This window comes from Syngnathus acus, chromosome 4, assembly GCF_901709675.1.
Source record: "Syngnathus acus chromosome 4, fSynAcu1.2, whole genome shotgun sequence".
NCBI lineage: Eukaryota > Metazoa > Chordata > Actinopteri > Syngnathiformes > Syngnathidae > Syngnathus > Syngnathus acus.
Window position 1 is genome coordinate 172,686 of NC_051090.1, and position 22,315 is coordinate 195,000.

Sequence of the window (22,315 nt, forward strand, 5' to 3'; positions counted from 1 at the left end):
TCGGACCAGCTTGGTTTATTGAGGGAAAAGGGAGTTGAGTTAGACGGGAGGATAAGGCAGGGAACAAGCCCAACGGAACCGGCAAACTAACATAAGTCAACGGACCGACAGACCGGCTAACCGAAACAGAACTGACAGAGACGTGAGACAAGAGATGAGAAGACATCAGCGATCCGACCGGGAGCGACACGCAGACACGACTTAAATACGGAGCAGGTAACGAGAGAGAGAGAGAGAGAGAGAGAGGCAGGTGACTGTGATTATGAGTACATTGATTGGGAGTAGACACAGGAAGGGAGGGGCGAGTACACACACGCAGACAGAAAGCATGACAACCTACACATCATAATAAGAATACAAGCGGCAAGAACATGAAATGGAATCAAAATAAGACATTAGGCTGAATGCCGTCGAAAAAGTGCAACAGAATTCCAGGTTAAACATTATTCAGGTCTTGCGCAAGTTGAACACGGGGTCATGGTGGCAATTGGTCAGTGAACCCTCGAAGCATTATTGACTCTTACCGGCAGTCGGGCAGTTGAGCAAGTATAAAGACCGAGTGAGCGAGTGAGCGAGCGAGCGAGTGGTCAAAATGTCACACTGCGAAGAGCGCAAGTTGCTGTTGTTCGTTTTTAATCCTGCTGGGCTATGCACCGGCTCTGCATTTCTGGAATGAGGAGAGAATATTTCCTCAGGATAGAAGAAGTTAATTGGAACTACGCACCCAGTGGGATGAACCTCATCCAGAACAACACAATCCAAGAAGATGAGTAGGTTTATTTCTCATTCTTTAGATTGATTTCACTCCGTTCCCTGACGTAGGGCTCGGAGGAAAACGGCATATAACGACGTCATGGTTCCGGGTGAAAATGACGAGAGGATGATTACAAATGACGAGAAGTCTTCAGGAAGAGCTTAAGAGTGCGCAATGGCGGCTCTGCTTGGATTTGTCCAAAGAATCCCTTGTGTGCCATCAAAAAAGGATGAATGGACGGAGTCACGACGACCGTTATTCCTAGATGCTTTTCCCTCTCTGTGTGTGCAGCGAAGCTGCCGTTTTTCTCCAGAAGGGCCCGCAGCGAATCGGCTCCACCTACAAAAAGGCCCTTTATAAGCAGTACAGCGATGCCACGTACGCCACGGAGGTGGCGAAGCAAGCCTGGTTGGGCTACCTGGGACCCCTGTTGATGGCCGAAGAGGGCGACACTTTGATCGTCCACCTGAGAAACGCGGCGTCCAGACCGTACAGCATCCATCCCCACGGACCTCAACTACAGCAAAGCAGCGAGGGTAAAAGGGGGGCAAAAATGTCTTCTCCATCCACTTGACTGAGCCTGGCTGACTGACATCTTGTCTTAGGGGCACTGTACCCAGACGGCACAGCGGCCGAGATGAAGGGCGACGACTCGGTGGCTCCCGGTACCAGCGTCACGTACGAGTGGACTCTACGCCATTCGCACAGCCCCAAAGCCACCGAGAGCAACTGCCTGAGCAGATTCTACCACTCGCACGTGTCTACTCCCAAAGATATCAACTCAGGCTTGATTGGACCCCTCATTCTCTGTAAGAAAGGTAGGCTAGTTCCCGTTTGCCGCTTCGTCCCCTTCGCTTAGTTGGAACTCCCGTATTGGTTGGTGCCGCTGCTGTCAGGTGATGAAGTTCAAGGCGTGAAGTCGAATGGGGCATTCCAAATTGGAAACGGGTGGCCTGGATAACCGCTTGGCAGGCATCCAATGGCAGGGCAACGTCAATCGCACCTCCGGACAATTGCGAGCGGGTCCATCGGCCGGCCCGCGGTCAAACGATCTCGATGTCTTTTTGCGCAGGAACGCTGGTGGACACGCACGGCGACAGTGCAGCAGGACTACACGTACGCCCTCGTATTCTTGGTGTCGGACGAAAACTTCAGCTGGTATCTCGATGACAACATCAGGACGCATATCACAAACCCTGCCAGCGGCCTGAAAGAGAAGGAAGATTTCATGGAGAGCAACAAGATGCATGGTGAAAAAAGAGAGAGGCTCAATTCTCGTGTCGTGTGCGGCCATACGTACGTACATTGTATCTTCTCAAATTGTCCCCACAGGTATCAATGGATTTCTGTATGGTAACCTACCTGGACTGAGTATGTGCCAAGGAAACAAGATCCACTGGCATATGATTGGCTTGGGAAATGAGGTAACGGGCCTCCTGTTTTGCTTCTGCCAGTTCACTTCACTGTCTCTAAGCGCCAATCTTGCGCACACCGACAGGTGGACATGCATTCCGTTCATTCCACGGGCAGATCCTGATGAGCGAAAATCACCACACAGACACGGTCAGTCTTTTCCCCGGCTCCAGCACCACGGCCGAGATGGTGGCGGACAACCCCGGGCACTGGCTGCTGACGTGCACCGTTAATGATCATCTGATGGGTCAGCCTGGCTCGCTCTTCCTCGCTTTTGATAGCTGCATCGCCGTCATATACTGGACCATTTCAGACAGCAATTGTCCTGCTCACCTGACCCGACCTGACCTGACCTGACCTGACCCTGACCTCACCTGACCTCACCTCACCTCACCTCACCTCACCTCACCTCAACTGACTGCCATGGCTTTTGTTTTGCTGTAGGTGGTATGCAGGCCATATTTGAGATCAGAAAATGTTTCCCAAATGTCCACAAACCACGTCCGCAAGGTCAGCTCAGAGAGTTCTTTATTGCCGCAGAAGAAGAGGTCTGGGACTACGCTCCCACATTGCCGACAGACAGGTTAGGTTGTCACGATACGTAAACACGCGACACACACACACACACACACACATGCGCGGTAGAGCTTCTGCGTCTTTGTGCAGCGAGGCAGACACGTTTGTGACCAGAAGTGGAAATCGTATCGGAAGTCGCTACAAGAAGGTGCGCTATGTGGAATACACTGACAGCTCCTTTCTGACCAAGATGCTACGCACAGCGGAGGAGGGACACCTTGGAATTCTGGGTAATTTGGCCTACTTTGGACAAGAGTGAAGAATGCGCGTACAGCAAAGTCCATAGTAGACTTCAGCCCACTTGAGTGCAAGCGCAAATGTGGTGATTTCGTTTTTCTCCAGGTCCCGTGCTGCCGAGCCGAAGAGAAAGACAGTATCAAGGTGGTCTTCAAGAACAAGGCCACTCGGCCTTACTCGATGCAGCCGCACGGAGTACAGTACAGTATCGAACAAGACGGGACGCTCTATCACAATGAATTAGAAGGTCCGTCGTTGTCTCCCGGAGCTTTCATTTCATGACTGCTGACGCTGTATTTGCTCTTCATTGCTTTAGAGTCCTACACTGCAAAAAAGTTGAGGGAATTAAAACATGAACAAAGTAAGTGACGAGCGCCTTGATGCGATTGTTCTTGTCATCCTTACTGATCCTCCCTCCCTCCCTCCCTCCTTCCCACCACCTGCAGGGCTAGTGACGCCTCCTCCGGCCGCTCTGGTGGCACCGGGCAAGACGCACACCTACGAGTGGTTTGTGCCTGCGGGTGCCGGGCCCGTGCACGGAGAGGCCGACTGTCTGACCTACCTGTACTACTCGGGCGTAGACCCGGTCAAAGACACCAACTCGGGACTGGTCGGACCCATGCTCGTCTGCCGCCCTAATTCTCTGAAGAAGGGGATTCAGGTCAGAGAAAGCGCAAGATGTTGACAATGCGTCACATTTGCGCAGCAAAGATGGAAAACGTCATAAATGTGGTCACTAAGGATTTTGATTGAATGGCCGTTTTTTTTCTTCTTTTAATGGCCTGCAACATCTTTCCACTTTGTCCGCCTTACAGAAGAACTATAAGAAAGAGTTTCACTTGCTGGCCACAGTGTTTGATGAAAACCTGAGCTGGTATCTGGACGATACAATACGTGCCTTCGCCACAGCTCCGGCCACTGTTAACAAGGACGATGAAGGCTTTATTGAGAGCAACAAGATGCATTGTAGGCATCGTAGACCTTTATACTCAACTACTGTACTTCAACTGATTCTTTTCGCATCTTTGGAACTTTTGTGGAATCGTGTCTCTCTCTCACAGCCATCAACGGCTATGTGTACGGGAGCCTCCGAGGCCTGACCATGTGTAAGGGGGACAAAGTCACGTGGCACCTGTCGGGACTGGGTTCCGAAACGGATATCAACAGTCTTTACTTTGAGGGAAACCGTTTCATCTTTCGGCAGAACAGATTGGACGCAATTTCTGTCTTTCCGCACATCTCGCGCACCGTCACCATGGAGCCGGACAGTATGGGTGAGTGCTCGTGTCAGCGTCGGACCAAGATTAGCTGTCAGCACACCAAATAATCAAGCCTATTCATTTACTTCATGACAATTTGTAAAAATGATCTGGCTTTCTTCGTGTGTGTGTGTGTGTGTGTTTTCAGGTCAATTTGAAGTGGCGTCACCCACCATCGCGCACTACCGTGGAGGAATGAGAGCCAACTACACGGTGGAGAAATGCAACTTTTTGCAGCGCCAGGGTGAGACCATGTACCACTTTAAAACCTACTACATCGCTGCCATGGAGATGGACTGGGATTACTCTCCAAATCGTACTTGGGAGGCTGAAATGTTTCACGGTCAGCAAAGGTAATTTGTCAAAAGTTATTTCTAATTCAAATACGATTTCAAAGTGGCACAAATGAAACGTGCCTCTTCTCTTCTTCTGCAGTCCAGCTTCCGTCTTCCTTGACCAAGCGGGCGGCTTTATCGGCTCACGCTACAAGAAGGTGGTTTATCGACAGTTCACAAACGACAAGTTCAACAAGCAGGTGGAAAGAGGTGCCGACATGGAACATCTGGGCATTATGGGTAGGCTCTTGTTTGACATGCTGTTATGGTACGCTTGTCTCCATTCTGGTTACTAAATCATCTGGTATTGCTCTCTTAGGTCCAATGATCCATGCTGGCGTGGGAGACAAAGTCAAGGTGGTTTTTAAGAACATGGCATCCAGACCGTATTCCATCCACGCCCATGGAGTCAAGACAGAGAGCCCCAACGTTTACCGCACCAATCCCGGTAAGTGAGCAAAGTGCACAAGGCATTGATTTGGCTACCTTCGGTGACTTGAAATGATGGATTCATCCGATTGTTTGGACTAAATCAATGTCACAAGTACATAGTTCACAGCCAATGTTGGTGAGTTGCTGTGCGTGCGTGACAGGTGAGACTCACACCTACGAGTGGTACGTTACAAAGAATACAGGACCGACCACGGAGCAAGAAGAGTGCTCTGTGTCAGCATACTACTCCACAGTGGACATTGCCAAGGTGTGCTCATCACGCCACACATGCAATGGTTCTTGCTCTGACATTTGACCTCCCTGTCTGCCAGGACCTGTACAGCGGTCTCATCGGTCCTCTGGTCATCTGTCGACGGAGTTGGGCCAGGTAAGCCTTTTGGCATACGGACGCTTCGTAATGAGCTCTTTTGCGTGATGGCAATGATTTACAAAGACTCAAGTGGCGCTTGTGTAATGTAACATCGTCATCACACTGTTTGCTTCAAGGACTTTGGGCCTGAAGAAAGAAATCGAAGAGTTTGCATTGCTGATGCTGGTATTTGATGAGAACGAGAGCTGGTATTTGGATGAAAACATCAGGGCGTACATCAGGAGCCCTGGAGCAAATTTGAAGGATGACCAAGACTTTATCGAGAGCAACAAGATGCACGGTCAGGAAAGCCCATCGAGCGCACTGCACTGGAATTGAATTGCAAAGCGTTCCTTTTGTTTTTTTCTGTGTCGTCTCAGCTATCAATGGCTTTGTATACGCCAACCTTAAGGGCTTGAACATGGAGGTCGGAGATAAGGTCTACTGGTACCTGATGGGCATGGGCACTGAGGTGGACATGCACGGTGTTCACTGGCATGGGCACAGCGTGGAATATAAGGTATGGACAAATTGCATTGGCAGATGGGAACGATACTAATATGGCAACAAAAAAAAAACAACAACCCACAGCTGGGTGGAGGCCCGCACACCACTGATGTCTTTCAACTTTTTCCAGCCACCTTTCAGGTAAAGCACTTCGTTAGCTGCAGCCTCAATCTTACCGTCTGTCGCTAGGGCACTTTTGGATCAAATTCCCTCTAACCTACACATACGTCCCTTTATTGTGTGTGTTGATTGTAGACAGTAAAAATGCGGCCCGAGTATCCTGGAACATGGCTGCTTCACTGTCATGTTACTGACCATATTAAAGCTGGCACAATCGCGATGTATACTGTCAGAGAAAAAGGTGAGTGGCACACCGTGGCAATCTGGATATTGCATATGTGCTAATACGTCACTTCTTTTGTGGTTGCAGTGAACAAGAGGGGATTCACTGGTTAAAATGTGGAAGGCAAAAATAAGAGCACATCTCCAAATATATTCTATTCAAGTATCAACAGTGTGTCTGTCTGTCGATTCAAATGCTTTTTCCCTGTACTTCATGAATGCAATAGAGGTTGATAGATTTGCTCTTAAAAACCAAACTTGAACCTTTTAACATTTTTTTCTTCAAATTATTCAACCATTTCTTTCATTTCCCTTCTTACTTTGTATCGAAAATAATTAGCATTTCATGTATTTATTTCGGGGGTTTTTATGAAGATGTGAAAACGATTTCCTTTAACATGCATGGTCATTTCCTTCGTGCTGAGGTAATCGCCTCGCACATCTGGCCATGAGCCTTTTCTGGACTGCGCAGCAAAGACATCATTTGATATGAAAGTTGAGCTAAAGTATGAATCAGCGTTACCAGAGGTTGAAAGATAGAGCTTTATAAAAAAAAAACAGTGTACACAACACCTCCATTCGGGTAAATTTTGGGTGTGAAAAACATCTAATTGGCACGCTATTCCTCCTGCACTTAAATAGAACGAGTCTGATCCATCAAAAGCACCACACATCAAAAATAATGACTGGAGGAGGGGGTGGATCACCCTAACCCTAACCCAAGACGGATTATTGCGGCCCTCTTTGCTGCTGAGCCAACTTTCCATAACCGCCTCTGGCTGGGTCGTAGTCCTGCCTGTACTCATCCCTCACCTGCACAAAAGAGCCACAAAGGATCAGTGAAATAGTTGAGAGAATAACATGAAGAAAGGGAATATGAAGCAAGCCTTTTTGTCCAGTGTCACTTGCAACCAAAGAGCTTGTTTTATTTGGTCACTTTGCCTGGCAATGGTACTCAGAGGAGCTTACCTGTCCTCCAGACTTGCCACGACCATATTGTCTTCCCTCCTTAAAGCCGGTGTCCCAGTCCGTCCTGATCATGCGGTCATCCAGACGTGTGCCATTTATAAAGCGCATAGCATTTTCCGCATCTGCCCTCGTATAGTATCTACACCAGCTGGGGTTAAGTTCCGTTTGAGGCATTATGCGTGCACGCATGACGGAACGGTAGTACTTCATTTGCGAGGTTCAAGCAAACATGGTGAAAAGGATACTCGACAAAGCAGAAGCCACAGGCCGTCTTCTTGACTTTGTCCAGACCAATGATGATGCGCTTGACGTCCCCACTTTTAGAAAAGAGCTCGTGAACCTGCTCAGAAGAGGGAGGGAGGGGTTGCAAAAGATTGTGGAAAGATGCAACACAAAGCATTGAGAGCAGATGACTCATTTCTAGACCGTTTCTTACCTGCTCCTCTGTGGTGTAGAAGGAGAGGTTGCCCACGTAGAGCGTGTGGCTTGCTTTCAGCAGTTTCTCTTGTATATGACACTTACCCTGGAAACACCACAAAGTATTGCCATCGTGGTTATTTTGGTCGTGGTTGCCAACTCAGCACCTCGGTTCGTTATGTCTTTATTCCTTCGCGTCATAGGCTCAAATCGCGAGTGTTCTGTACCTTTTGGTTTCCCTTCGTGGAATCTCCTCCCTCTGTCGCCTTGTTTGGATTGGATCATTTGCATGCATTGACGTCTACGTTAACGCATCTTTGACCGCCTCAAAAGTGTTGCAATTTAGCAGCAAGACCGTATCACATTATTGATAGATTTGGGGGGGGAAAGCTGTCCCCCCCCACCGGGATCAGCGATCGCCAAACAACAGACACACGGGACCGCAGAGTGCACAGATTGCTTGGACGGACGGCACGCTCATTTGGATTCCAAAATGTATCGTTTTGTCACAGCACATTCAGCATTGTGTCTTACCTTAAAATGCTGGTCTCTGTATGAGCCTATATCGGTGTAAGAATCGCTATTTAAAGCATTCAATTTCACAGACATGGTGGAGAAGCAGACTGACTACATACGAACTGCTCCTTCTTTGTTGGCGTCGCACGACAACTACGTAGGCTTTCTTCTTCTAATGCGGATTGCAAGCAGCGTCCAGGTGCATAGCGCCGTCTACTGTACAAGAGTGTGAAGCGCTCATACCTTCACGGTTTCGCTTGGATGGATTGGATAGATTGCCACTTTATTGATCCCCGGAGGGAAATTCGCCTACTTTTTTCTTTCTAAGAGCAACGAAGCAGAAGGATAGGTGTTTTTTTCTTTTGAAATGTGTTGTTTTCTTATCAACTGTCAGAAGCTAGTAGTGGTCGACCAGTCTGTCAACTAGCACACGTGACAAGAGTTGCTTGAAAAACTATACAGTACGTTACAGTAAATAGTTGTTTTTCCAGAGGTATTTTTTATTTGATCAGTTTACAGTCATCAAAAGCGATGTTGCCCATCCTCATAGTAGGTGAGATTGTAGCTAAAGTAATCAAAAGCTATGTTGCCCATTCTCATAGTAGGTGAGATTGCCTGCCAAACTTAAAAATAAGAAAGCAGACATATTCCTGCTCATGTGTTCTTAATTGGAATGCTGCAGTTTTTTTTTTTTTTTTTTTAAAATTGTGGATCAGTTCTTATTGAGCAATCTTGAGCACATGAGGCATTGCTCTGCTGCTGGAAGAGTCCCATCCCACAATTTGACACGGTCTTCTTCACTGCTGTCAGATGTGCTCTTTAATCACAGGGAGCAGCATCTCCTAGAAATAGAAAGAACAAATATTCGGAACAATCTCACGTTTTCATTGGATCTGCACGCAAGCTACAAAAAGTCGAGCTCCGATAACTTACGAAGCGCTCTGAGCTAGCGAGCGAGTAGTCTTTCATCAAAGGTCGGATCTCCTCTCGATGCTGAGCAGCTCCACCTCAAAGATCAGAGTGGCTCCACCGGGGATCTTGGGCGGCGCTCCCCGGTCTCCGTAGCCCAGCTCGGCGGGAATGACCAATTTCCTCTTTTCGCCCTCGCACATGCCGAGCAGGCCCTGGTCCCAACCTTTAATCACTTGGCCGCTTCCCAGCGTGAAGGTGAAGGGTCGATCGCGGGGAATACTGCTGTCAAACTCGGTGCCGTCCTCCAGCTTGCCCGTGTAGTGCATGTTCAGAACGTCCCCATTGCGGGACTTCATGTGGCAGTTGTCCACTCGCTTTTTGACGCCGATCTGCAGCTTTTTCTTCTCGGAGCCGCAGACCAGCATCGGGCCGAGCGAAAGCGCCGTCAACGTTAACAGTAGAAAGGCCCGCATGACTGAAGTCGTCTCGCTTTTCGAGCCTACAGATGGATGGATGCCTGCCTGCCTGCCTGCCTGGCTGCCTCCACACTTCTGTCAGCCTAATATGAGCTGTGTGAAGAAGGAAGCGGAAGTAGCAATGTGTTCAAATGAGTTCTGCCGTTTGAAACAGCGCCACCTTTTGATTAGGAGTTGATATAGCACTACTGTTATTATACAGCACAACGGTTATTTTTCACGTCATGGTCCATGGCTCACATTTAACTTCACATTTACGTCTCACAGCACACCATGACCTGTGTTGAAGTGAACACAAAGCAAAGCTGGCCTTCACAAGCAATGATGTTTGCGCCGTTGACCAATAGGTGGCGCTAATGTCGCACTGCCCTTTACAAACTTCCGTTAGCACAATAAAAGAAGAAAAACCGGAAGTAAATACCAGGCTCGGGATTCTCGCCCTCGTTCGACACCTTGATCAAGTAAGTCACCTTCGCTCTGGGGATTGAAACGACAGATTGAAAGAACAGCACGATCGCCGTACATCGCCTCAGTTGAATATTGTTACCATTTCAGGGCTTGCCAAGTTACACTTTTCCTCCAAACTCGAGGGCGCACGGGTGGAAGGCAGCACGGAGACCAAAATGCTTTCTCGAATGCTGCTTTCGCTGCTCAACAATCTCCATGTCGTCGAGAAGCTGGCAGAGTCTCGTCCTATCCGTAGGGCTGCGCAGATCACAGTTTACGCCCTTACCAAAGCTCAGCTAGTCGGCCGGGACGCCTCCCAGCGGGTCTTGAGGTCCCAGACGCTGCGGCAGGTCCGAGAGGAGGCTGGTCGAGTTCCCGGTGGCGTGGAGGACGTCGGCAGACGACTCAAGAGAGTCCGAGAGACGTTCGTCAATGAAGTCAAGGATGGGTGGAAAGATGGATCCCGTCAGGTTAAAAAGTAATCCCTCACCCTGGATGCTGAACGCTGCAGTCTGTCTGAATGACATCATCAAATGAGATCAGCACTACTGACGTTTGATTCAAGCGTGGCTTCTGCTGGCTCCACTTGGACGTGCTCAAGTCCTTTCAAAAGGAACGAAGCAGGCCCAGCCAGCCCTTAGGTGGCACCCTCAGTGTAGTCTATACGCTCGCTCGCTCGCTCAGTCACTCACTCGCTCAGTCACTAGAAAGCAAATAGCTCTCCAAGGTTCTGAAGTCTGATTGCTGTATCCACTACCTCATTAAAAAAGGTGGTCTCCATTTTTTTAAGTGGGCTCATTTGGAGACTCCTAACCTAAGTGGTTGTTGATGTGCTCTTTAACTACAATATAAAGGGGTGGTAAAGTGAATCAGGGCACACGCAATTCGTAAATCACGTCGACTATTTTAATGTTAATCCCAGGTTACTATCACATTCTGACAAATAATTTTACGTAACGTCACCGCTGTCTTTGTCTTGTTTCTCTGTTCATTTCCCCCCCTACCCTGGGCACCAGGCATTTTTGACATCTTGCGTTGATTTCTGTTCATATTTAGGTTTGTACATGTGTGACAATGACAATAAAGATCTATTCTATTCTATGTATTTATAAATTTGAGTCAAAAAAAGACAATGAATCATTAAATGTGGAGATTAAGGAAATGTGCAAAGTGTTCATTTCAGAGAAAGCCAATCCCTTTTAAGAGGTATAAGTTGCGTGCGTGCGTGCGTGCGTGCGTGGGGTACAGATTCTAAAAGCAGCCCCGTTTCCGCTTCTCGCTCAAAGTCAGTTGGGGCAAGCTCCAGCTTGACCCAAATGAGCACAACCAGCATAGAAGCTGGAGGGTCAATTTTACCAGTAGCTAGGTTAAGGGGTTTAAGAGGGCTTGCACGCTGAATGTTTACATCCAATGCATGCAAGAGCAAGCAATGACCTATTTTGCACCCACATTGATGTGCCACAAAGTCGTTTGGCTGGATGAGTTTTTTTTTTTTTTTTTTTTTTTCTCCTCTTTACAGATGCAATAGTGAACCATCCAGGAAGCCCTATCTCAGATGGAAGGAACAGTTTGCCCGTAATTAACAGATGGAGTGATGACTTGTAACCCATGACTGTGTTCCAATCTGTTTTACAGTACATATCTTCCAATCGCTCTCTTAAATCTTTATTGCACAGCTCAGGACGTGAATCAAAGTTCACTAGGACTGCATGCATCAAATACAGTATGTACGTGACACACAAATGTCTTTTGATGCTTGAGAATTTATTTGAACAAGAGAGAGAACACATCTAATACAGTAGCTTTGTTTTCAATACCTGTGCAGACTCACTGGCCTGGCAACTAAATATTAGTCAAGGATTGATCATTTCACACTGAAATAAAATCTCTGTCCAGAGGAAAGAATGCACTCATTTCAGATCATACGAGTCAGTACATATTCACTGATATGGCATCTGAACACATATAAAAAAATCTCTGCTTATAAGAAAGTACACATCAATAATGTTAAACTGGGGGGGGGACCATTAACAACAAGAGCTACAACTTGAGCTATTCACCAAAGAGAAAAGCCACAAAGGGCCGGTTTCCATTTATATGGAGGGGGTGCTGTTATTTTGATCAGGACTACTTTTCTGCGGCTGATTAGTGATGGCAAGAAAGAAAGCGTGCGTCCCTGAAGCGCCTTGAGAAAAAGAGGTTGGAATGTAACAGGTGACAGCATATGCTCTGATATGGCAGCTCACCTTCTGTGAACAATTTTCTTTCGCAAGTGACAAATCTTTTTCAAAGTTGACAACGGTGGGATCCTTCTACTAGAACCAGTGATCAGCAAAAGAGAACAGTGCGAGGGAAGGGAGTGGGACAAGTTGCGTTGCGTAGCATGCCTTCAGATGGCCGTCAGCATGGCGCACAGCAGCGCGACGGTGATCACCAACCACAGCGAGGAAACCGCTACAGACACCATCAGTCACCAGATTACAGTTGCAACAATCCCAAGCCATTTCAGAAGGACGTTACCTGCACTTGATGAGTTACACTCCATGTTGAGCAGTGAGTCCAAGTAATTCTGGCCCAGCCACTCCTGGTAGGTCTTTCTGTCAGCCACGCCCACGAGGCGCACGGTGGAGTCTTTGAAGAGAAGATCTGTGCCCTTGTAAGCCTGCGAGTCAAACATCTGGAAGTCTGGAGCTGTGTCACTGCCAAAATAAGTCTGTCAAGACACAAGAGTCAAGTGGAATGTCATTGATTTGAAAAACACCCACACAAGGCAGGCTAGGCTCCCTTCCAATATTGGTTTCTAGTACCGACCTGCGCACGGTCCAGGAGTCCATAGATGGCGTGGATGTTGCTTTCCGGGCGCACCATTACAGCGTGGGAGGGCACGCGTGCCAGATGACAATATTTATACTGAGTGACCTCAGCTTTGGTACCTTGCGGACAGAGCAGCTGGAAATCTTTGGACAGGAGATCCGTGGCCCAAGGTTCGGTCCGAGTTCCCTGGATGAGCACGCAAAAGCTCGGTGTGATTGAAAATGGTGGTGGTGGTGGTGGTGCCATAGAGGCTGCGCTCGTACCGTCGCTATTTTGGAACACGGTCAAATGCTTGACGAAAGCCACGTCTCCATCTCCCACGGCCAGACACCTGAAGAAAACAAATGTTCCAAATGAGCCATCAGGAAGCAGCTTTGCTCCCCTCCCATTTTTGTACCTGAAGGCACCGTCGTATCCGTCGTACAAGTCTTTTCCTTTCTCACATTTGTTGTGCCCTGTGGTGTCTCCCGCACATAAGGCACACAGGTTGCTAGGGAAACCGGGCTGATTGGCGCCAGGTACACAACTCTGCTTAAAGAACCCACCGACCGCTAGGTGCCATGGAATACAAAGATTATTCAGAGACATTAGCGGCGAGATGATTTGCGCACAGTGAGTGATGGCCCATTTTTTCTGCTATGACAAACACTGACTGACCTTGGGCTATCTGGCAATGCTGAGGGCTGATCAAGCCTTTCTCAATCAGGGTGGATACCGGAACGTTCCAACCGGCAGTGCGACCCAATCCCGTGTGACAGGAGCGACGGCCTTTGAGATCGTCAAGACTCCGAATGTCATAGCTGCTCTTTTTCACCACGGCAACTGCGTAATAGTTGGAGCCATCGCGATCGGCTGGAGGAGTGGAAATTGTTGTCAGTCTGTGGGGTCGGGTTTTTTTTTTTTTTTTTTTTGTTGCTTCCCCCTTTCTTCTTTGCACCTGTATAGCTCTCTCCAGTAGCGGGTACCAATCCATAGTCCTTGCCCGCCGTATAGATGTAACCTCCATCCAGAGTAATGGCATCGGCTTTGCGGTTCTGACAATAAAGCGGCAAAGTGCTTTGAAACGGTCTCACGTCGGCACTTTTGAACAACTTACTTTGATTTTCTCCAAGCAGTCCGTCACCGAGTCACCGTAGATGCAGTTGACCCTGGGAACGAGCCCTTTCTCTTGAAAGGCAGCGCCCATGGCGGCACATTTGCGCTGCTCGCCCGTTGACAGCACGCACCACCGCAAAGTGCTTTCTATTGATGGATCGGCAGGCAGCTAGACACGCTTCTATGGACTATCGGAAACACAAACAAGTGGACGGACGGGCGGGCTACCTGGAAGTTTACAGTCCATGGCGCTCATGACATCGTGATAAAGCTGACCCATCCATTTCTTAGGGTCATCGTACTCGGAGCTCTGAAACATGGCGGTGGACTCGGAAAAGAGCAACGTCCCTGCTCCGTAAGGTTTGGAGGAAAACATGTTGAATCCAGACTTTTGCTGTAGGTTAGGTAGGTAGGAAGGAAGGAAGGAAGAAAGAAGCCATATGAAGCCTGATTTGACCCAATTTGGCTTACTGACCTGTCCCTTTTGAGAGGACACTACATGTTTCTGTTAGTTCAAATATTCCACCCAAATAGCAGCAAAAATCAAATGCATTTGTGAAAAAGACAATCCAAAAAATAGTTGAAATCTCTTGGTCAATATTCAAATGTGTTTGGACCTACCAGTCCCTCAGCAAGCATGTTAAACACTACAGACGGCGTGACGTGTTTGCCGACGGCGATGCCCCGAAATGGCACGCGGACCAGATTGCAAGTCTTCCACTGACTGACGGGAAGTCTTCTGCCGTCACGACACAACAGCTCGTAGTCTTTGGAGTAGAATTTATGTGCCCAATCGGGGCCGTGACCTGGAGAAAAGAACAAGTCCTTCTCTACCTTGTCTGTCCCTAGCTACGGCCGGAGCGACTTACCATCTGTATTTTCTTCAACCGTAGTGTGTTTGATAAAAGCTACGTCTCCTGCACCTTCAGCGAGGCACCTAATGGGGACCATCAAAAGTCAAGTCAGGAGAGCACGACGAGGTCCGTCAAACATGATTCCATTTCCAAATGAAGGCTACGGAGCGCATTTTGATGGTGCGAGCGCAGCAGGCACTATGTCAAATTGTAACAAATGTTACAATGTAAATGATTGTGTCTGTTCTTCTGTGGGTTTTTAGCTTGTATTTTTTTTTAATCTTTTATTCTATTTATTTTTTCATTTCATGCGCTGATCGGTTGGCACTTTTAAATTTCGTTGTACATGTGTGACAATGACAATAAGATCTATATCTATCTATCTATGTCTCGTCTGTCCGAAACCACGGGGCGGACGGAGTACGTTACCTGAACGCTCCTTCATAGCTGTAAAATCGTTCATTGTTGCTGGCTTCGCATTTGTGCTGTCCACTGTCATCGCCCTTGCACAACTGGCACAGAGACGCCGGATCGCCGGCCTGGTTTGCTCCCGGAACGCAGCTGCTGTTAAAAAACTGGGCCACGCCTGATAATGCCAAATATCAGGGCGCGAGTTTGTGTTTGTGAGGGCTCTTTCTTTAACAAGCAACCAAAGCTACCTACCCTTGGAGATGTCGCAGCCCATGACCGACACGGTGCCCTGGTCAATGAAATATCCCACGGGCATATTCCAGCCAGCCGTTCGGCCTTTGCCGGTGTGGCAGCTCCGTTTCCCCGCCAAGTTATTGATGTTGATGCTGGAATTGACCTTTTTCACAACAGCGATGGCAAAGTAAGCCGCCCCGGTACCTGAGGTGACAAAGACAGTGCAAATGCTCAGAGATGACTGACAAGATGGGGGGGGGGACAAGCCAGTCCGAGTTCTTCACATTTTGTCGGAAGTGTCATTAAAAGCGGGAATGAAAAGGTAACCTTATCACAGTGGTCACATGCTTGCAACTATTAAAGAAATGCACCAGAATTACCCTTTGAACTTGTGATATGAGGCCATTGACTTGCACATGAAGATAAACAATCTCACCGTCAGCCTTTGATTCATTGGCAGCTATCTTGAACGAGGCGCTCTTCCTCAGGTTGTAGATGTCGGGGGCGAACATGGACAAAGCATCCGCTTGGTTTGCCTACACACGGAAAGAACGACAGCAACCGGAACGCCATATGGCCATGAGCAATTTATGGAGACCATTGCCATTTTAGACAAAGTCATATTGCCGTATTCAAATGAATGAAGTTAGTCTGCTATCTTCAAGGTGGGGGATGAGGAGAAATGGGGAGCCAACCTCGAGCTTCTGCACGCAGTTCTCCACAGTGCTTCCGCCAACGCAGCTGAGCGATGGCCGGATGGAGACTTGGGCGAAAGCCAGGGACATGGCTTCGCATTTCTTCTGCTCAGCATTCGAGATGGTGCACCACCTAATGCTGCTCTGAGCACACACTGAGCACGCACGCACGCACGCAGGCACACACACACGCACACACACAGACACACACAGTCCTCCTTACCAATGTCCTATTTCCATTTAAAGCTCACCCGGGGCCAAAGAACTTTCTCACGACTACTGTAACTCTTGGTCAAATTGCCAGATGGACGACTTTATCGATTGTCATTTCACCTCGTTACATTTTTACCATTCTAAAACTTGTTTTCACATCAAAGTCATATGATTTAGCTGCATTCTGCTTGAATATTGGTTTTACCAGCTAGCTGGCGAGCTAGCGAGAGCTCCATCCATCCATCCATCCATCCATCCATCCATCCATCCATCCATCCATCCATCCATCCATCCATCCATCCTACCAGCATGTAGAATGAAGAGGAGGGCTGCCGCTGTGCTCCACATGGTCACCATCGTGTACTTCTTTCCTCTCAGTGTGCCTTCTCTGCTGACTCGTCAGTCCAAGTGCAGGTTTTATCTCCGTGACCCGGGTCAAAGTTCTGTGAGGGTGTTCAGGAATGAGATTGCACAACTTGACTGCCTTTTACCAGGCAGGATACATCAATGGCTCACTCGGTCCCTTTTATTCCCGCCGTGTGACGGTAGCAGACTAACTAGGCAAACATGTCAAATATTCTCACCTCAGCTACCCGTGATCCTACGAGGAGAAGCGGTACAAAAAGAAAATATGGATGGATGGAGGGATGTCCGATGGACGTTCAATAACAAGGCCGGTGAAATATAGTAGATGGAAAGTTCCCCTGCGTAAAATGTTACTTTTCCTGTCCGCTACGAATCAGAGGACTCTGTGCCACCTCACACGTGTCACAGTGCCAGCCAGCCAGCCAGCCAGCCAGCCAGCCAGCTAGCCAACATAGCCTAGCTGCAGCCCAGAGTGTGAACACAGAAGTCTTTCACACTCCACTCCTCACCTCACCTCTGTGGCAGTGGGGCTTTTCCACTAGTGGATACAAAAACATGCAGACTGTGACTGCTGGAAACTTAAGAGTGACTCTCTCTTTCTGGGAGCGTGGAGCAGAACAGCACTGACACTGTTTTTTCTGCTTTCTACATTTTTTGTTTTCATTTGGAGTGAGTTACATGAGCTTCTCTTAACAGAATTACTTACTCATCAGCACACAAGGATGCGTGAGAAAAATGCCGCATCAGATATACGCATACGTCTGTTCTTTATTGAGCCGGTGCATTTTCCAAATCAGATACGTATGTATTGCTGAATTTGCTGTCTACCGTTTTGGATGTTGGCCTTTTGAAGTGTCTTACTTCAGTAGAGGCTGAAAGGGTGGCTCAAGTCATTATTTACACTTTGATGATCATAAAACGACATTCTTATTGTAATATTGTTATTTACATACTATACAAAGTAGCAATGCAGCCATTTGAATAGTCAGTAGTCTGTGTAGGATTCCTAAAATGCACAGCCATTTCAACTTCATGAGGTGCCAGTAATGTTTCACATGTGTCACATTTATGGCGCCGTGACAATGGCAAGAAATGACAAAAAGTAGGACTCACATCATGGCATCGAGTTGGAAGGGAGGACAAGGGGAACAAGCAAACAGAACCGGCAAACTAACATAACGCAACGGCCTAACAAATATCAACGGAACTGACTGACTGACTGACAGACAGACAGGGGTTGCAAACAAAAACCAAACTAACAGAGACATGAGACAGGAAACGAGCGACAGCAAATAACCCGACCGGGAGGGAGTGACACGCAGACACGATTTAAATACACGACAGCTAACGAGAGGCAGGTGAGAGTGATCACACCGATCATGGGCACACAGGAGGGGAGGGGAGGGGAGGGGAGGGGAGAGGAGAGGAGAGGAGAGGAGAGGAGAGGAGAGGAGAGGAGAGGAGGGGAGGGGAGGGGAGGGGAGGGGAGGGGAGGGGAGGGGCGAGCACACAGAGAAATGATGACAAAATGTATCTGACCGGGGGGACGAGTCGTCTCCGTGGGGAGATGGGACAGTCGAAGCCCCGAATAATGTTGGAGAAGTCATTAATCATGATATTACAAAATGTAAATGAAGAGATTTCCAGGAATAAAGCGTTGATGCGTTCAATAATTACGGTGAGATGAATGAACATCAATTTGAATTTCTAATAACAACTGGATGACATCGACTCAAGTAAATATGTTCTCTTTGCAACTCTCTCATGCGACAATCTTCCTCTCCCCGCCGCCCGGCAAAAAAAGATTCGACTATGTTCCTTCCTGGATGGCGCTCATCTGACCTCGGTGCGTGAACGTTGGACTTCACATTTCCCCACGGATGGAGTGGCACGAGCTGGAGGAATACCGGTTGGACTCGGCAGCATCGTTTTGGGTTTTCGGACTTCATATCGTCTCGTGTATCGTTCAAAAATGGCACCGATTCACGCACGAGTGGTGGTGGTGTCAATCTGAAGGCCCAAACCATGTGCTCCGCTCCAAATGAGCACGGACGGCGCTGGCCTAGCTGTGACGGTGGGTGGAGCACGCGCTCAGCGTGCCGGCCCACCTCAGCCCAATAGTGGCAATATTGGTGCTCCACTCAGGTTGGAGTGCAGAGAGCTCCGGAGGTGTATTCTTACAAAAGTTGGGCCATCCAAAGTGAATTAGGACATTTATTTTGTAGCAAAATAGGCGGTCCGTGCAGGGATAAATAGCATCATATGTTTTTTATATATATATACGTATATATATATATATATAGATAGATAAATAGATAGATAGATAGACAGATAGATAGATCCATTTGTGAAATCAATTCTTTGCATCAGTGATAGACAGTGTCATAAAGCTCTGGTCCAAACACAAAGCCAGAATCAAACAAAGAGTCCAGGTGTGTTAAAGCAATCGACAATTATTAAAGGAGATCAATATAAAGTAGCTCCAAGCCTTTTAGCTTTCAAAACTCATGCAGCTTCTCTGTGAGTCTCTAGGCTTTAGGAGGTGCTGGGTGGCGGCGGATAGCAAGCAAGCAAGCAAGCAGACAAAGTCCATATGGTGCTACATTTCCAAAAGCATCTTGTTGTTTGAGAACGGCCCCGCCCCAACCCATTCACAAAGTACAAAACACTTGATCTTTCAGACACACAGCGCTCCCAGCACAAAACAACTCATTTAAAAAAAAAAAACATTGTCTTCCACCATCTTTACTAGAAGTAGTAATGCTGTCATTTGCACTGTATATAGAAGATGCCCTGAGAAGTCCCCTTGTAAACAAATAACATCCGTGACCAGTGAAATCATCGTCACCTTTGAAAGGAACCGTTGGATGACAGACATCACATCACCATGGCTTGCTTCTTCCTCCACCATTTTTCTGTGGCTTGATATGTCATTGCATTGCACGGGAGGGAGGGAGGGAATACATGCTCAAATCAGAGTTTCATCTAGGGACAGCCGAATCAAAGTAAGTGTTTTGTACCGGGGCCAGGGCCAGGGCCAGGGCCAGGGCCAGGGCCAGAGCCAGGGCCAGAGCCAGAGCCAGGACCAGAGCCAGGACCAGAGCCAGGACCAGAGCCAGGACCAGAGCCAGGACTAGAGCCAGGACCAGGGCGGCTCATGTTACGTCTCAGGCGCTTTGATGCATTCCCGCGGGCGGAAAAATGGCAGAAATGTACTTCAGTTCATTTGGGTTCTGCTGAAGTCTTAAATCATTGCATTTTAGCCATGGGGATATTACTCATAAGCTAGACGCAATTGAAGATAGAAATAAGAAAGAAAGAAAGAAAGAAAGAAGTAAAGAAATAAATGAAAGAAGAAGAAAGAAGCAAAGAAATAAAGAAAGGAAAGAGAAAGAAAGAAGAAGAAGAAAGAAAGAAAAGAAAGAAAGATAGAAGAAAGAAAGAAAGAAAGAAAGTGAAGCACATTGCCTATTCCTAGACCTCCAAATGGACTTTTAAGGACAAGCCCCCATTCCGGGAAGAAACAACAGTTGTGGTGGTGTTTGTGAACGTGCATCACGTAGTGAATGGAGAGGAGAGATGAAATGACAAACTGCTTATGTTTACATGGACAACAATAGAGACATACTTCTTTTCATCTAATAGGACCATTTCAAAGCCTCCAAATATTATAGTCCAAGAAAGGAAAGATATTCATTCCCAGAAGATTATGGTTCTGTCAACTGTTGACTGGAGCCATTCCATGCCATCATTAAAAAGCTCATCAGAGACTGCAGGATTACTTTATTGACTTAGTCAAGTTCATATTTGCATACTGATGTCCATATAAAATGAGCCAATGAAAGAGAAGAAGGGATTGAGACTCAAGTATGCCACTGCACTCCACTCAAAGGTCACTATTCTACTTTTAACTTTCCTTTGGATTTTTGACGTGTTCTGCTTGTCACAGATGTTAATCGTATATATATATATATATATATATATATTTTTTTTTTCAAAATAAATAATAGTTGCTACATTTCTAAGCAGTAAGGGTACAGTACTATACGTATGTTGTCTATCTCGGTCCTTTAGTCCAACATGCCAGGGCACAGCACATTATTTATTTCAACTTGAGGCAGTCTGGCAGGGAAGTGGTAGGATAAGAGAGAAAGGTAGAAAAGTCAGAGAAACAATCGCAGCTATTCAAATATAAAGTGGAATGGAAAATGGGAAAGAAAGAGAGAGAGACAGAGAGAGAGAGAGAGAGAGAGAGAGAGAGAGATTTTGTCCCCATAAACATGAAAGCTACAGCGTGCAAAAGTCTGCTTCTTGGTGACAATATTAGCATTACAAACCCATATGTGAACGCATTACCCTTGGTATATATGTATGAAAACAACAACAACAACAACAACAACAGCAAGAAGAAGCGTTAATGAAACCAATCAATCAGATAATGGTACATATTCAATGGATTTGAAGCACGTCCTCAAAGGTTAAGGAACTCGGTCGGCTGTAGGGAAGGAAGCGGGCTGCTGCTGCTGCTGCTGCTGCTGCTGCTGCTGCTGCTGCTGCTGCTGCTGCTGCTGCTGCTGCTGCTGCTGCTGCTGCTGCTGCTGCTGCTGCTGCTGCTGCTGCTGCTGCTGCTGCTGCTGCTGCTGCTGCTGCTGCTGCTGCTGCTGCTGCTGCTGCTGCTGCTGCTGCTGCTGCTGCTGCTGCTGCTGCTGCTGCTGCTGCTGCTGCTGCTGCTGCTGCTGCTGCTGCTGCTGCTGCTGCTGCTGCTGCTGCTGCTGGAAAAGATACAAGTGCCTCGCTTCGCTTCGCCTCGCTTCGCCTCGCCTCGCCCCCTCGGGACTTCCCCCCGATAGCCAGCGTTAAGTATGTGTGTCCACAGAGTATATTAGATGTGGGGAAGCTGTGTTGTGCTGCCAAAGTTGCGGCATTGACTTAGAGCCGCTCCTTGGTGGCCACCCAAATGTAAGGACCCGATTGCTCCTCAATGACCTGCTTCACCTGGGAATACACTTCCTCCAGAGTTGAGCCATGCACAAAAGCTGCAGAAAGGGCAAAAAGAACAGCATTAACACATCATGATTAGCATACCAAAGGAAAGGAAAGCTTATTGCTACTGTTAGCCCGTTTGTTGTATTGAAAATAATAAGAATACATTCGCTGTGTACAAGCGTTTGAGGGTGCCTCACCGCTGAAATATTCGGTGAACTCCTGTTCCAGTCTGACAGCTCTGTCATAGGACTTCCTTGCCTGCTCCTCAGTAAAACGCTTATTCATCTCTCTGGAGAGAGAAACACACACACACACACGTGTCCCAGTATCATTGTAACGTGCGCTCATACTTTTTAGTATTATAAGTCTTGATGGCACGTTCGCTCGCTCGCGGTGAACATTTTTTGTTAGCGGAGCGACCTAATGGAAATCAACAGACTCAATACAAAGCAAGACTGTGTTTTTGACTTACAGGATGTTGTCCACACTGCGTGGCCTAATGAAGATGGCGATGGGATAGAGGCCTGCCAGCTGCAGACGCTTGATAGCGTTCCCGGATACATCCAGTATACAATGTTTACCCTGAGAGGAGAGGAGAGGAGAGGAGAGGAGAGGGAGGACACCAGCGTTTGGACACCACACTACCTTCCATTTGCTTCGTTCTTCTTCTTACCTTGTCAGCAAC

At 47.6% G+C, this 22,315-nt stretch overlaps 5 protein-coding genes and 2 long non-coding RNA genes across 18 annotated transcripts in view; 3 read left to right on the forward strand and 4 right to left on the reverse strand.

Annotated features, from left to right (window-relative positions):
• The first annotated feature begins 633 nt into the window (after positions 1-633).
• On the forward strand, positions 634-6,390 carry LOC119122285 (ceruloplasmin-like). Its single transcript, XM_037250619.1, is given in 25 exon segments — positions 634-770; positions 1,046-1,290; positions 1,360-1,572; positions 1,827-1,861; positions 1,863-2,004; positions 2,087-2,178; positions 2,253-2,271; positions 2,274-2,414; positions 2,612-2,750; positions 2,834-2,981; positions 3,086-3,227; positions 3,297-3,341; positions 3,427-3,641; positions 3,796-3,946; positions 4,042-4,254; positions 4,388-4,592; positions 4,675-4,814; positions 4,894-5,022; positions 5,168-5,274; positions 5,339-5,394; positions 5,514-5,677; positions 5,757-5,896; positions 5,968-6,024; positions 6,139-6,244; positions 6,314-6,390. Coding segments are annotated over 25 exon segments (3,192 nt in total). The 5' UTR covers positions 634-648; the 3' UTR covers positions 6,340-6,390.
• Positions 6,391-6,589: 199 nt separating this feature from the next.
• On the reverse strand, positions 6,590-8,302 carry LOC119122281 (nuclear cap-binding protein subunit 2). Its single transcript, XM_037250615.1, has 5 exons — positions 8,146-8,302; positions 7,631-7,717; positions 7,440-7,534; positions 7,195-7,333; positions 6,590-7,038 (listed from the first exon to the last, which is right to left on the reverse strand). Exons 1-5 carry the CDS (start codon positions 8,218-8,220, stop codon positions 6,955-6,957), a joined length of 480 nt encoding a protein of 159 aa, XP_037106510.1. The 5' UTR covers positions 8,221-8,302; the 3' UTR covers positions 6,590-6,954.
• Positions 8,303-8,386: 84 nt separating this feature from the next.
• Positions 8,387-22,100, forward strand: LOC119122290. Its single transcript, XR_005097827.1, has 4 exons — positions 8,387-8,645; positions 8,686-8,785; positions 12,303-12,306; positions 22,081-22,100. It is a non-coding gene; the product is annotated as an uncharacterized LOC119122290 (long non-coding RNA).
• LOC119122280 (peptidyl-prolyl cis-trans isomerase FKBP2-like) lies at positions 8,837-16,922 on the reverse strand. 3 transcript variants are annotated; one of them, XM_037250614.1, is made up of 3 exons: positions 16,913-16,922; positions 9,061-9,555; positions 8,837-8,969 (listed from the first exon to the last, which is right to left on the reverse strand). In XM_037250614.1, exon 2 carries the CDS (start codon positions 9,510-9,512, stop codon positions 9,096-9,098), a length of 417 nt encoding a protein of 138 aa, XP_037106509.1. In that variant the 5' UTR covers positions 9,513-9,555; positions 16,913-16,922; the 3' UTR covers positions 8,837-8,969; positions 9,061-9,095. The 3 variants fall into 3 exon arrangements, with proteins under 3 accessions (XP_037106509.1, XP_037106507.1, XP_037106508.1); XM_037250612.1 differs by having other exon boundaries at positions 9,061-9,558; positions 16,908-16,922; XM_037250613.1 differs by lacking the exon at positions 16,913-16,922 and having other exon boundaries at positions 9,061-9,580.
• Positions 12,077-16,864, reverse strand: LOC119122287 (melanotransferrin-like). The gene is made up of 16 exons (XM_037250620.1): positions 16,584-16,864; positions 16,066-16,220; positions 15,807-15,906; positions 15,389-15,574; positions 15,155-15,311; positions 14,741-14,808; positions 14,493-14,677; positions 14,100-14,265; positions 13,873-14,018; positions 13,714-13,810; positions 13,434-13,628; positions 13,174-13,327; positions 13,032-13,107; positions 12,774-12,962; positions 12,483-12,675; positions 12,077-12,416 (listed from the first exon to the last, which is right to left on the reverse strand). Exons 1-16 carry the CDS (start codon positions 16,633-16,635, stop codon positions 12,352-12,354), a joined length of 2,184 nt encoding a protein of 727 aa, XP_037106515.1. The 5' UTR covers positions 16,636-16,864; the 3' UTR covers positions 12,077-12,351.
• LOC119122291 lies at positions 18,846-19,358 on the forward strand. The gene is made up of 2 exons (XR_005097828.1): positions 18,846-18,927; positions 18,976-19,358. It is a non-coding gene; the product is annotated as an uncharacterized LOC119122291 (long non-coding RNA).
• Positions 21,540-22,315, reverse strand: part of LOC119122247 (discs large homolog 1-like protein) — a 40,337-nt gene continuing 39,561 nt past the window's right edge. For all 10 annotated transcript variants that reach the window (XM_037250548.1, XM_037250545.1, XM_037250541.1 and 7 more), the window contains 4 exons: positions 22,304-22,315; positions 22,103-22,212; positions 21,828-21,919; positions 21,540-21,680 (listed from right to left, as the gene is read on the reverse strand). The exon at positions 22,304-22,315 is cut by the window's right edge and continues 161 nt beyond it. In XM_037250548.1, the coding sequence (XP_037106443.1) occupies positions 21,574-21,680; positions 21,828-21,919; positions 22,103-22,212; positions 22,304-22,315 (321 nt within the window). In that variant the 3' untranslated portion in view covers positions 21,540-21,573. The remainder of the gene's footprint in view (positions 21,681-21,827; positions 21,920-22,102; positions 22,213-22,303) is intronic.

Excerpts from the sequence above, each read along its gene's own strand:
- LOC119122281 (XM_037250615.1), bottom strand. The coding sequence starts at position 8,220 with ATGTCTGTGAAATTGAATGCTTTAAATAGCGATTCTTACACCGATATA. Across the intron at positions 7,535-7,630 it reads TCTACACCACAGAGGAGCAG|GTTCACGAGCTCTTTTCTAA; the intron begins GTAAGAAACGGT and ends TCTTCTGAGCAG. Across the intron at positions 7,039-7,194 it reads GTGGCAAGTCTGGAGGACAG|GTGAGGGATGAGTACAGGCA; the intron begins GTAAGCTCCTCT and ends TCTTTTGTGCAG.
- LOC119122280 (XM_037250614.1), bottom strand. The coding sequence starts at position 9,512 with ATGCGGGCCTTTCTACTGTTAACGTTGACGGCGCTTTCGCTCGGCCCG.
- LOC119122287 (XM_037250620.1), bottom strand. The coding sequence starts at position 16,635 with ATGGTGACCATGTGGAGCACAGCGGCAGCCCTCCTCTTCATTCTACAT. Across the intron at positions 13,811-13,872 it reads ACTGCTTGGAGAAAATCAAA|AACCGCAAAGCCGATGCCAT; the intron begins GTAAGTTGTTCA and ends CTTTATTGTCAG. Across the intron at positions 13,328-13,433 it reads GCATTGCCAGATAGCCCAAG|CGGTCGGTGGGTTCTTTAAG; the intron begins GTCAGTCAGTGT and ends CATGGCACCTAG.